General features: G+C 47.6%; 2 protein-coding genes across 3 annotated transcripts in view; both read right to left on the bottom strand.

Moving 5' to 3' along the window:
• LOC310686824 (GTPase KRas) overlaps window positions 1-13,519 on the bottom strand; it is a 263,944-nt gene that overhangs the window by 143,770 nt on the left and 106,655 nt on the right. The window lies entirely within an intron of this gene.
• The window catches only part of PROSER2 (proline and serine rich 2), a 32,590-nt gene continuing 27,270 nt past the window's right edge, over window positions 8,200-13,519 (bottom strand). For both annotated transcript variants that reach the window (XM_083461438.1, XM_083461439.1), the window contains exon 4: window positions 8,200-13,283. In XM_083461438.1, the coding sequence (XP_083317564.1) occupies window positions 12,271-13,283 (1,013 nt within the window). In that variant the 3' untranslated portion in view covers window positions 8,200-12,270. The remainder of the gene's footprint in view (window positions 13,284-13,519) is intronic.

Genomic DNA, 13,519 nt, shown 5'->3' with positions numbered 1-13,519 from the left:
CACCCAAATGACGGGGCCTCCCTGTTTCAATTTATCACGACCTGCTTTTTGAAAAGTGTTATGTCAAAGGCAGGCTGTAGCTTAATGGCAGTGGGGAATTGGCAACCTTTCTCTGAGTGGGTTTTGCTATGTTGCCACACCTAACTTTTTATTCTCCAGAGACAGACCAAGCCCCCTCCAACCTAATGCCTTCCAGATGTTCTTGACTACAAATCCCATCACCCCCCCCCAGGACTGACGGGAGAGCTTCATTAGCGTGCAACCCCAAAATTTTGGATCCCTTCCAAACTGATGCCAAATTCCTGTGCTGCGATCCCCAAGCTGAGTAATACAACTTCAAAAACACCGTTGTCTTACTTACTCCAAATCAACGTCAAAGTTCTACATAACCTTTTATTTTTTTAAAGCCGGAGCTCTCTCTACTTTTTGCATCGGGCTGCCTTAAGTCCAAAAACATCTGGAGCAGGTTGGGGAAAGCTGTTCCAGGTGGAGCGGGGCATCATCAAGGAGATGGTTTAGTCCTGGTGGGGAATCTGAAGCCCTGTGTCCAAGAATTGCTTCCCCCTCCAGGTCCCTAGAAGTGAAGGGGAAGCACGGCAGACAATTCACGAAGTGTCTGAGGCAGTGCCACGCCAGCTGTTAGGGCAGGAGCTTCCGAATTTGGGAGGGGTTCCCCTGGCGACTTGGAAAAAACAGGAGAGCCTAAGAGACGCTGTAAGTGTTCCAGGGAGGGATGGAAACTCTACAGAAGCGAGTGAGCTGCTGCTCTGTCTCCCATTTTCCTCAAACAGAAGGAAGTTTCTGGAGCAGTTTCCTTGTGAGGAGAGAGAGAGAGAGAGAGAGAGAGAGAGAGAGAGAGTGTGTGTGTGTGTGTGTGTTGTGGAGATTCACAGTGCCCCTTTATTTGCAAAGGGCAGTTTCCAAAACGTGCAGGTATCAGAGCCAGTTTTAGAGCATTACCTTGCCCCCCCCCCCCGGTCTCCATCGGGACCACCTCTCCTGGTATGTCCCACGGAGTACAGGATCAGGTTTAAGGTGCTGGTTTTAACCTTTAAAGCCCTATATGGCCTAGGACCCTCGTATCTACAGGACCACCTCTCCTGGTATATCCCATGGAGGATCTTACTGTCTTCAAACAAAAACATATTGGAGGTCCTGGGCCACAGGGAGGTTAGGCTGGCCTCAACCAGAGCCAGGCTTTTTTGGCTGTGGCCCTGATCTGATGGAAGGCTCTGTCACAAGAGACTAGGGCCCTGCGGGACTTGGCATCTTTCCGCAGGGCCTGCAAGACAGAGTTGTTCCACCAGGCCTTTGGCCAAGGCACAACCTGACCCACTCCTTAGGTAATCCTCATGGAACTCTGGCCCAATGATTGCCATTAATTTGATTTTGAATTGATTTTAGAATGCTGTGTTACTTTTATTGTTGTTAGCCGCTCTGAGCTCAGCTTCAGCTGGGGAGGGTGGGATATAAATTATTATTATTAAGACCATCTTTGTCAGTGAAGCCTGCTCCAAGCCTGTTCAGGGCTGTCTTAAGCATATGCGGCGTCGGGGTGCAAAGATCTGCCCCACCCCCAGGTTGCCCAGTCCCAGATGTGCAGGAGGGCAGAGCCGGCCAGCCAGCCGCCTCAGCGTCTCGCTGGCTTGGTTGCCCCCGAACTTGCAATGCAGAGCCGCCCGCAGCAGAAGAGCCCGCCGTGGCGCTCCAACCAACAGACGGGCTCTTCCCAGGACTCAACTCTCGAGCCCCGTACTCTCGGCCTGGCACCCCTGAGAGCCTGGCACCCCACACCCCTGGCGCCTATGGGTAAGATGGCCCTGGGGTTGTTGGCAACTGTCTGTCTCAGGAGACAATGGAGTGTGCCTCCGGAGGTGAAGTCAAGCTGCTGCATCAGCAGCACCAAAGTTACCTCCCCGGGGTGCAAGCCTGGGCAAAGTGTGTGGCATGTGTGTCACTGTTTTACTGGAAAAGGCTTTCCTCTTACACTAAAAGGCTTTCCTCTTACACTGACCCTGATAAAGGGCTGATTACCGAGTTTTTTCGCTCCATAAAACACACCTGACCATAAGACACACCCGGTTTATAGAGGAGGAAAACAAGAAGAAAAAAATATTCTGAATGAAACAGTGGATGTATGGTTTTTGTGGCTCATGCTGTGGCCACAGACATGTGATTTGATGGTGAGTTTGGGGTAGCCCAATGCAAAAATCCTGATAATCCATGTGGATTTGTGCTTTGTAACCACGTTTTTGCACCATTGTGGTCCACGAAACAGTGGATGCGTGTGTGTTTTTGGTGCAGGCTGTAGCCATGGACATGCTATGTGATCCTATGGTGAATTTGGGGTGACCCAATGTAAAAATCCTGAGGATCCATGGGCTTTTACCTCCCCCCTCCCAGGCAGCCTCAGCTAGGGTCCCTTATCTCACTGATAAGGGATCCCACCGATCAGCTGTTTCCTTTCAACACTCCCTTCCCTCTTGTTTGCCTTAATGTCTTTTCCTTAGCTGGAGCAGTTTTTTGCTCCTCCTTTTCTTCTAATTTCTCTCCTTGTTGCTTTAGTCTTCCTATTTCCCCCCTTTGCAAGTTTGCAGTCTTTACCACCCCCTCCCAGGCAGCCTCCTTTATCTCTAGCATCCCTTATCTCTCTCGCCGATCTGCAAACGACCATCGGCTTTGTTTCAACACCCACTTCCCTCTTTCAAAAAACAAACAAACACATGATCTGCTTTTCGCCCCTGGGCAATTCGGCTCCAGGGACCACACATTCACTCCATAAGACGCACAGACATTTCCCCTTACTTTTTAAGAAGAAAAAAGTGTGTCTTATGGAGTGAAAAATACGCTAGGTGCCTATTAGCCCCTAGATTTGTGGCACCCATAGAAAAACCTATTATCTCTGTATATTCAACCTACATGCAATGCAGGTGTGTCTCATAATTAACCCTGTTTGTATGTGCAGTCAGTGTCAATTACAGCAGGGGTGGGGAATCTCTAGCCTACAGGCTTTCCTACCGGGGGGTCCAGTTTGGCTCACAAGACTCTTTCCCCCCCCCCCCTGCCCCAAAGCCCCACACCCACCTGTCAATCAACTGACATCAGTTGTGATGTCTGTGGGAGGGCGGGGTTTAATTCTGGCCTGGCCACATGACCTGTACCCAGCCAAATGGATGCCACCACATGGGAACCCAGTGCAAGGGATTTTGGCAGGCGCTGAGGACAAGCCACCTGCCAATTCTTTGATGTCATAGCAATGCCCTGTGATTGGCAAGTGGGTTGCCCCGCCCATCTGTCGAAGTTGACCTGCAGGGTGGGTCCAGGTGAGCACCTGTCCTCCTGAACCAAAAGTGACTGAGATAGCTCAGTTGGATAGAGCGTGGTGCTGATAACGCCAAGGTTGCAGGTTCAATCCCTGCATTGCAAGGGGTTGGGCTAGATGAGCCACAGGGTCCCTTCCAATTCTATGATCTCTGTTTTGTCCACTCCCTGATATTCTGGGTTCAGTTTATGGCAAAGTGCTGCATATACTGGCTGCTAACTGAAGGTTGTGAACTGGTGCATGAAAGCTAAGCTGCGCTGCTCAGCTCCAAACGTCATTTCCCTATTTCTGTATTCCTACAACTAAGAAACTGTGACGGGACGCGGGTGGCTCTGTTGGTTAAACCACTGAGTCTACGACTTGCCGATCAGAAGGTCGGCGGTTCGAATCCCCGCCACGGGGTGAGCTCCCATTGCTTGGTCCCTTCTCCTGCCAACCTAGCAGTTCGAAAGCACGTCAAAGTGCAAGTAGATAAATAGGTCTCCGGCGGGAAGGTAAACGGTGTTTCCGTGTGCTGCTCTGGTTCGCCAGAAGCGGCTTAGTCATGCTGGCCACATGACCCGGAAGCTGTATGCCGGCTCCCTCGGCCAATAAAGCGAGATGAGTGCCGCAACCCCAGAGTCGGTCACGACTGGACCTAATGGTCAGGGGTCCCTTTACCTTTACCATTTTACAACTAAGAAATGGCTCTGTGTCACCCAGGAGTCTGCACAGCTGACATTTTACAGACTAGCTGATCCACTCAAGATTCATAGTGCTTGCCAGAAGCATCATAGCCAGACACTGGAGAGACCTGTCAGGAGTAAGCATGCACCAATGGTATGAAACAGTATGGGAAACAGCCCTACTAGAAAAATTAGCCAATAAATGGAAACTGACTCGGGGACAAATAGAAGAAGACGCCTTTACCCCGGTATGGCTCCCCTTTATCACATACACAGCCCAACAAGACATTGACAAAAATCCACCAACAGCATACAAATCAATATGGCTAACCTGATCCAAAACACCCACCCACCCCACTCACACATGAAAACAAAGACCACCACAGCCAACCACAAATGAATAACCACACCCTAGGCCAACCCCAACCTCTCTCACCACCAAAGGAACACAAGTGAACAACAAAGAACCTGTACAAGCAATGCTGACACCAAACCCTACATATAGTAAGTAAAATAGAAACATCGCCACCCCATCCCACCCCCACTCATCTTCCCCCCCCTCCACCTCTTTCCCCCTTTTCTTCCTAATGTCTCAACAAATGAAACTGATTTGTAAAAATGTTACATGGGTGGGAAAAATACGAGAGATAGACATTGCACAGACTTTTGTAAATCAAGGAAATCTTTAATAAGAATAATAATAAAAAGATTCATGGTGCTTGCTGTGTGTCTTCAGGATAGAATGGAAGGTTGTAAGCCGTTAGTCATAACACAAGCAATCATTCAGAAGAACCAAACCAAAGCACATGGCCTTGTTTAGAACATCAGAGCTGGATTCTTCAAAAGGGCAAGAGAGAACGAGTTATATCCCTAACTCCCTTGGTTGCTATTACCAGCGGATCTGGGACCAGAGCTATAAAAGCATCGGTGGCAAAGGTTGTTTATGATGCTAAATTGTTTAGAACACTGAAAATATGTTCCCTCTCTCCAGGTTTTCTCCCAGGACTCTGGAGGAGGAAGGAGCGAGTTTCAGGTGCTGCCGCTAAACACAGATATGCTCTGCAGGCTCTTCCGTGAAGAGATAAACAAATCAAAGTTTGGGGCTGACGTGACCCATAATTCTGTGTCTGCAAAACGTGTCTGCACATTGTCTGCTTTTATTTCAAAGGAAAACAGCATGTACAGTGGTACCTCAGGTTAAGAACTTAATTTGTTCTGGAGGTCCGTTCTTAACCTGAAACTGTTCTTAACCTGAGGTACCACTTTAGCTAATGGGGCCTCCCGCTGCCCCTGCGCCACTGGAGCACAATTTCTGTTCTCATCCTGAAGCAAAGTTCTTAACCTGAGGTACTATTTCTGGGTTAGCGGAGTCTGTAACCTGAAGCGTCTGTAACCTGAAGCGCCTGTAACCCGAGGTACCACTGTATAATAATAATAATAATAATAATAATAATAATAATAATTTGAATATGCATCCATTTGACCCATGGGATGGGACACATCAGTCACTAAACCCCCAATACATGAATCATACAATTGTAAAGTTGCTTCTGAAATATCTGAAAGCTTTGCCCACATACATTCAAGCCTTAATGACGAGGAGGAGGAGGAGGAGGAGGTGGAGGAGGTGGAGAAGAAGAAGAAGAAACTAGCAGGGGAAAGGTTGTTTTGGACAACAGATAAGGGCACCATGCTGACCTTAGGCCAGTCCTGACTAGGAAATTGGTGGCACCAGAATGTATCCTTGCTGATGCCCACCCCATGCCCTTATTTTTCCATGTTCTGCTTTATTTCTGGTCTTCAGAGTTCTGCAGGAAGGAAAAGAGGTTTCAAAAAATTAATTACAAGAGGCATTTAAATGGAAGAGTAAGTTTGCTTGGAGCAGCAGATAGTTAAAGCACCCATCTCCCAGTCCTCTCCTCACAAGCCCCGTCTGAAACTTGCTGCTCTTTGCTTGATCTGCAGGAAGCTCAAGCTTTTCCACAATACCTCAGTTCCCTTTTCTGCCAACAGCAATGATGGATTTGAAGGCCACAGCCAAGGAATGTGTTTTGCGGTTTCCACCTGGGCGACTTCAGCTCCAAAGCATCCCGAGTTCATCTGGGAGCACCGGAGGGAGTGTTTTTTCACTTCCCGGCCAAGTTATCTCGGCCAGAAAAGAGTTTGGTCGCTAGGGTGAGCCAGGTATGATGCTTGTAGGCCTAATCCACACTGGACCTCCGCTTGAAGAGGAGATGGACGTCACATAGCTGCCCCGTTTCCTTCCTCAAAAAAGCAACCAACAAAAATGAGATGGGGACAAGGGGCCATCTAGGCCACATTCACACCATGTTTACAAAGTGGTACCTTATTGCTTTAAAAAAACTGGCTCCCCCCAAACAATTCTGAGAGCTGTAATTTGCTGTGGGTGCTCAGCGTTGAGGGGAGACCTCTATTCTCCTCACAGAGCTCTAGTTCTCAGACCTCATTGGAAAGAGGTATTGTTAAAACACTCTGGGAATTGTAACTCTTGTCTTTGCTTAAGCAGCAGCACCAGCACCCTATAAACCAGGGGTCACCAACCTAAGGCCCATGGGCCAATAGTGGCCCACGGAGGTCGTTTGACCAGCCCACGAGCCATCCCCAAACTGAGCTGCCCGCTCGCGTACTGCGCTAAACCGGCGCAGTGCAGCAACTCGCTTCCGCGATGCTGGAAATCGTGTCTGCGTACGTGCAGACGCCGACAATTGCGGGGATCCAGCCCACGGATGGATCTCCAAGAGACCAATCCAGCCCAGGCAAGATAAACCTTGCTGACCCCTGCAATAAACCCTCCTGTGTTGTTCCGCCTGGCCTTTGGTTTTGGCTCAGTCTGGCCCTTATGTTTCCCTCCCCTTGTGGTTTTGATCTATGGGCTACTTTTAAAATGAGGCTGCATTTTAAATTGCATTTTAACTTGTATTTTAAATTGGTTTTCCCCCCCTATTATGTTTTTACTGTAATTTTATTGGTGTTAGCCGCCCTGAGCCCAGCTCTGGCTGGGGAAGGCAGGGTCTAAATATTATTATTATTATTATTATTATTATTATTATTATTATTATTATTATTATTATTATCATCATCATCATCATCATCATCATGGCTTGAGATAAGCTTTCTGCTTGGAGCTTCAAACCCCAGAATCTGCCCAGATTCAGCTTCATCCTTCTTTTCTCCTTGCGAAAACACGCTGTTTGATTCCATCCCCAATTTTAGTTGGTTTTTTTTTTAGATGTAAACCGGCCAGCTTTATCTATATCAGGCACACCCAACTCCCAAGAGACTGCGATCTACTAACAGTACAGTGGTACCTCAGGTTACATACGCTTCAGGTTACAGACTCCGCTAACCCAGAAATAGTACCTCGGGTTAAGAAGTTTGCTTCAGGATGAGAACAGAAATTGTGCTCCAGCAGCGCAGCAGCAGCAGGAGGCCCCATTAGCTAAAGTGGTGCTTCAGGTTAAGAACAGTTTCAGGTTAAAAACGGACCTCCAGAACGAATTAAGTACTTAACCCGAGGTAAGGTAAAGTAAAGGTACCCCTGCCCGTACGGGCCAGTCGTGTCCGACTCTAGGGTTGTGCGCTCATCTCACTTAAGAGGCCGGGAGCCAGCGCTGTCTGGAGACACTTCCGGGTCACGTGGCCAGCGTGACGAAGCTGCTCTGGCGAGCCAACACCAGCGCAGCACACGGAAACGCCGTTTACCTTCCCGCTATAAAGCGGTACCTATTTATCTACTTGCACTTAGGGGTGCTTTTGAACTGCTAGGTGGGCAGGAGCTGGGACCGAAAGACGGGAGCTCACCCCGCCGCAGGGATTCAAAGCGCCGACCATATGATCGGCAAGTCCTAGGCACTGAGGCTTTACCCACAGCGCCACCCGAGGTACCACTGTATAAAAGAACTGGCAGTGATCTACCCATTGTTGGGTAGATTTTTTTGGGGGGGAGTTTTAGGGGTTTAATACTCTGAAGAAATAAAGGAGAGGGGACCATTTCAGTTCCAGAACATTTCTAGAACGTTTCAGTCCTTCGCACCTTCGTTCCACTTTCAAAAGCACATCTTTACAAGTCATAAAAGCATATATACCTATAAAAAGATAGCAAGCTGAATTTGGCAAGCTGCCGTCATATTTCCTTCGCTCCCATGCAACAACAGCACAGACAGAGCCCTACTTAAAAACTAGGACAAAGTCTTAAGACGAGAGGACCACGTTTATTTCAACTGACAGAAATAACAGCATTGTGGGTCATCAGTAGGGAAGTGTGAAAATTGGCATATAAATAGTTTTAGCACTCTGGAAGGATCCCTTCATGTATAGTATATAAAACCAAGTTTACGCCATTTTTAAAGAAGTAAGCAGATTAAATGCTATTCTTAACAACAAAAAATTATGAAACATGTTTAACAGCCATGAAAGATTTAAGTTCCTTCTCAACAGCTTTCATGTATAAAAACCTGCAATGGTTTAAGCAATGTATCTAACAGAAAACATATAATTCACAATTGCAACGTTTTCCATGCACAAAATAGATGCCCTTATAACTACATACATAATAAAGACATTTCCCCTTATATTCAGGCTGTTAAGAACATGAACCTGCTTCTATTGCACTTAAATCCTGCACAAATGAGCTTGATAGAACTATTGGGGCCTATCTACATGGTCAACCCTATGCCAGTTTCATGGCAGAGTAACTGTCATGGCTTCCCCTCTCAAAGGATCCTGGGAAATGGCAGCCAGGAGTAGAGGCGAATGTTCTGTTAATGAGTCCCCCCCTCCCAACCTTGTACAAAACCTCAGCTCTCAGGAGAACGTGTTAAACCAGTCTAAGTACACAGCAGAAATATAGCCCAGAGTAAAAAAGGTGGCTGAAATTTATCGAGAGAAAATGCAAACCTAATCACAGACGGGGCTGATTTCTAGTATTCCAAGAACACTGAAGAAGTTGCTTATCTTTCAGGTTCCAAATTGGTTTATAATTACCTACAGAATGATTTAAATCAAGGAAGGGGAAATTATTTTTTAGGGAAATGCTAGCTTTTGCTATATACTTATTTCAGCCTATGATTTCTAAAAAGAGTAATTGCCAGGATAAACACACAGCTGCAGGTTTCGTTTTGGTGTTTTTTTCCACAAGAAAATCTGTGCCTAGTTCCAAGCAGCCTTAGTGATGAGGAAACTGCAACTTTTCCCAGGTGCTGTTGAACTCCAACTCCCATCATCCCTTGCTTGTGCTGGCAGGGGCTGATGGGAGTTGGAGTCCAGCAATGTCCAGAGTGCCACAGGTCCCCCTCATCCATCTCTGCCTTCAGTTGAAAGTTGATGATTATTTTGCATATGCTCAGCAGGAGCGATGCAACCTTGGGCAGATACAGAAGACTCAGTCAGGAGGCCAATGAAAATATATCCATCTATCTATCTATCTATCTATCTATCTATCTATCTATCTATCTATCTATCTATGACAGGTGGCAGGTGCAGGGAAAAATAACTTCCCCAATGGCTCATCTAGCCCATGACTGAGGGATCTCTTTGTATGTGGCATTTGTGTTAAGTTGTGGGTGAACATATCAGACGACACAGCGATTCTTCAAACAGCTCTTGTTTATTCACAGGCCAGGACAGAACTGAACTGAAGGTTTCAGTCAGCCTGCTTATATAGAGCTCCAGTACAATGTAACTGTAACAATTTTCTAAAACTATCCAATCACTGAATGTCACTTTCGATCCCTTATTTGCATAACTATCTACAGTATCCCCCTGCTGGCCCAGGGTGAGAACTTCAGTACATAACAATCCGTGTTCATGGTCAATGTAGCAGTGAAGTCCCAACTACTGGTGATAGTGGTAGTACATAGGAAGCTCCCTTATACCGGATCAAACCACTGGTACTGTCTACACTGACTGGCAACAGCTCTCCAGGGTTTAAGGCAGGAAGTCTTCCCAGCCCTACCTGGAGATGCGAGGGATCAAACCTGTGAGGCAGATGCTCTATCATATAGCTGCTCTTCCCACAAGAGCAGCAGGCTTTGCAAAGACCTAAGCCAGAGAACCTGGTGAGATGCTAGAACGGCTGGCAGAGGACCGTTCCATATGTCAAAGCACGCACAGGTTATTTTCATGCTCCCCCAGGCATCATACAAAAACCCGCCTAATATTCTCAACAACAGGTGTTCTGTAGAGCAGTTGGTTTTAATGCTTTCAAGTGCAATAACGTACCATAAGGCTCCCCCGCAGTTTGAAGTTAATCTGTTCCTGCAGTTCCTGCTGATCCAGGCAAATTTAATCATGCCAAACGACAGTCTGTTTCTGGTCAAATTCACGAAGGGGACTATTGCGGGACAAGGCTAAGATGCTGTCCCCAGCAACAGAAGCAGGGCGTGGCCTGCACAGTGCAGCAAACCTAGAGCTGCAATTGTTGTTCTGACACAACAGCAGCTTTGATACTGGCCCATTCTGGATTACCATCAATCAGCAAACAAAAGAGGTGGGTCAACCATGTTTCAGTTTACACCATTATCGTCTGCAAGGAAGGTATTTTTTTACCTAAAAGCACCCAAAAGTGCTAGCTACATCACCCAGTTTTCAGGAAGCATATACTTCTTCGACTGCAAGCTGACATCCTACTTACAATGCCAGTTTTTCCATACTAAGGTGAGGAGACGCCCTGTGAAAGTGAAACATTTCAAAGCTCCAAGGGCTTTCTGGCAGTTCCCTCCCTGTGAGAAGCGAGGTTACAGGGAACCAGGCAGAGGGCCTTCTCGGTGGTGGCGCCCGCCCTGTGGAACGCCCTCCCATCAGTTGTCAAAGAAATAAACAGCTATCTGACTTTTAGAAGACATCTGAAGGCAGCCCTGTTAGGGAATCAGATGGGCGGGATATTAATAATAATAATAATAATAGGCATAGGCTGAACTGCAATCTTGCCCAGTTTGGCCAGGCAGGATATGAAGCAGATGGGCTGGATTGGAGTCCCTTATAAACACACACACACACACACTCTCTGCCCTCAATATGTCCTCTGCAGCAGAAGCAACACTGCTCTGCCAGGAACACTGTGCTGCTTCTAGAGCAAGACTGGCCAGGCTTCTCTAATAATAATTTATTATTTATCTGCCACCCATCTGACCGGGTTGCCCCAGCCACTCTGCCCCAGCCTGCAGGATATTACTAGAACCTCCATTATCCACCAACCTGAGCCTGGTACAGAACTGGAGAATTCCGAGCCCAGGAATTCCTTCCGAGTTCCAGAACTCAAAACCCATTTAACAAAAACTTGCATTTACCGACAATGCAAAATTCCTTGCCAACCTTCCCAGCTTACTCAGGCTTTTCTTCAATATGGGGCAGGATAGCTGAGTGGGCGAGAAGACGTTTTGTTGCTGCTCTCTGGGCACTGGAAATCTTTGTCAAGTCTGTTGCAAATCCCCTATATTGTCTCCAGAACTACAAGGTTCCCCCAGACCAGTGTTTCCCAAACTTGGGTCTCCAACGGTTTTTGGACTACAATTCACATCATCCCTGACCACTGGTCTTGTGGGCTAGGGATGATGGGAGTTGTAGTCCAAAAACAGCCAGAGACCTAAGTTTAGGAAACCCTGCCCAGACAAATCAAAATGGAAAAGTGGTGAATTTCTGCCAAAAATTACTTGTGAATTATTATGCATGATTTAAACTCCTGACAATTAGTCTACAGACAAATACATGCATGTGAGAGGAAGAGAAAGAAAATAAGAAAGAAAGGAAGGAAGGAAGGAAGGAAGGAAGGAAGGAAGGATGACAGAGAGAAATGTGACAATCAGAAATAGCAGCTTTATTGTATATTTGACCTCTCCAGTACATTACATTATAAATATATATCCATCCCTATATAGTAATTCAACAGATACATTTCCCCCCCTTATTTTTTGGCTTCATTAACATAGGAGTCCAAGGAAAACCCATTGCACTCGTGACATACTTGACAGCTACTCACATACACACACACGAATACTGCACCATTAAAACTTCATTTAGTACGACGCCCCTTTTTTGCATCTAGGTCTCCTGTTAATAAAATGCCTTTTTAAAATCCCGCTGAAGACCTCAGTAAGCCATATGACTGGGCATTGTTAAGGAAACCCATGACAAGCACAAGTCCCGTTCTGATATATTTAATCTTTCCTTAGACTGCAGGGGCAAGAGAACAGTCCATTAGATCTCTTCAGAAACCGAGTCCACTGGGGGCGCGATGCTCCCACCATCGCAGAAACTGTCCTTCAACTAGTCTTTGAGAAGCCCAAGTTTCCGCAGCGCCTCTCTCCTAGCCTCTTCCGTAGACCCGCGTCCAGAGAACTGCACAGTTACGCCTTGCGGTCTCAATCCAGACGGTCTGGGCAGCGACCCAGACCTCCTCCTCATTTCCAGGCTAAGGTCCGGCAGCCGGTGGTCGCAAAAGCTCTTGGCGGCGTTTTGCCAAGCGGGCTTGCCATCGGGGAGGTCAGCATCCGGTTTGACCGTCACTGTTTTGCTCACACTGGGGAAGTGGCTGGTTTCCCTTCTCAAGACGTCGTGGATGTTTCGGTAGCCGTTGGACAAGGGCTGCTCTGGCCTTTTGTCTGTCGGCGTGGGAAGATCTGAGGACTGGTCCAGCGGAGCTGGTCCAAGATTTTTGTCCACCAAGCTAAGCCTACTCAGGGCCTCGTGTCTCGCTTGCTCCGACGGCAAATCCCGCAAGGATGAGCTTCTGCTCTGTCCTGACAAGTCGTGCTTCTGAAGTCTCTCTTCCAGCTCGCTTATGAAGTAGGGCGAGCCGTTGACGTTGGCCAACACCCTGGCTTTGCGCTCTTGCACGTTGACGGCAGCCCGGGAGATAGTTTTGCTGAACTCCCTCTCGCCAACGTTGGTGATGCTGATGTTGCTGGGGAACCTTTGGGGTTTGGGGGCGGTTGGGGGTGGCAGAGCTTGCTTGAAGGCGGAGAAACGCTCTCTGTTGCGCAGTGGGGAAGACGAGGGCGTGGTCCTCCCCTCCATAGACCTCCCTTCCTTTGGAGAGGCAGGAGAGAAGGGGGTGCCCTCTGCCTGCTTCTCGGATATTTTCTGAGCGATGACGAGAGGGGTTGGGATACAGCGGACGAGTTTTGGGTGCTGAACTGCGGGCGCGGCAGGAAACACCTCGTAGATGGGCAGCGGTGGAGCCGACGGCAACACAGGGAGAGGGAGGGCAGCCTCAGCGCAGGTGTCCTCAACGTTATATTTTGGCTTCAGTGTATCTAGTTTCCCAGCCTCCTCTGGGGCTAGAAAAGAAAGGAGAAAGTAGCAGATTATTAGAACCATTTCCTAGACCGGTACATCTGGAACCATGGAAGTGACAGCGTTTGTCAGAGAATTTGTACCCCGTCAGAAGCTTCCATAGAGGGTGGCTAGCAATATTGATCAGTGGTTCCCAAACCTTTTTCGGACACTGTCCCCTTGGTTCCCTGAACTCACCCACAGTACCCCCCTACTCTATCCAATAAAAAGCATTACAGTG

This window comes from Podarcis liolepis (genome assembly GCF_965112155.1).
Source record: "Podarcis liolepis genome assembly, chromosome: 10".
In the NCBI taxonomy this organism is placed as follows: Eukaryota; Metazoa; Chordata; class Lepidosauria; order Squamata; family Lacertidae; genus Podarcis; species Podarcis liolepis.
Note: the sequence above shows the minus strand (reverse complement) of the source record. Positions and strands in the feature narration are given on the sequence as shown.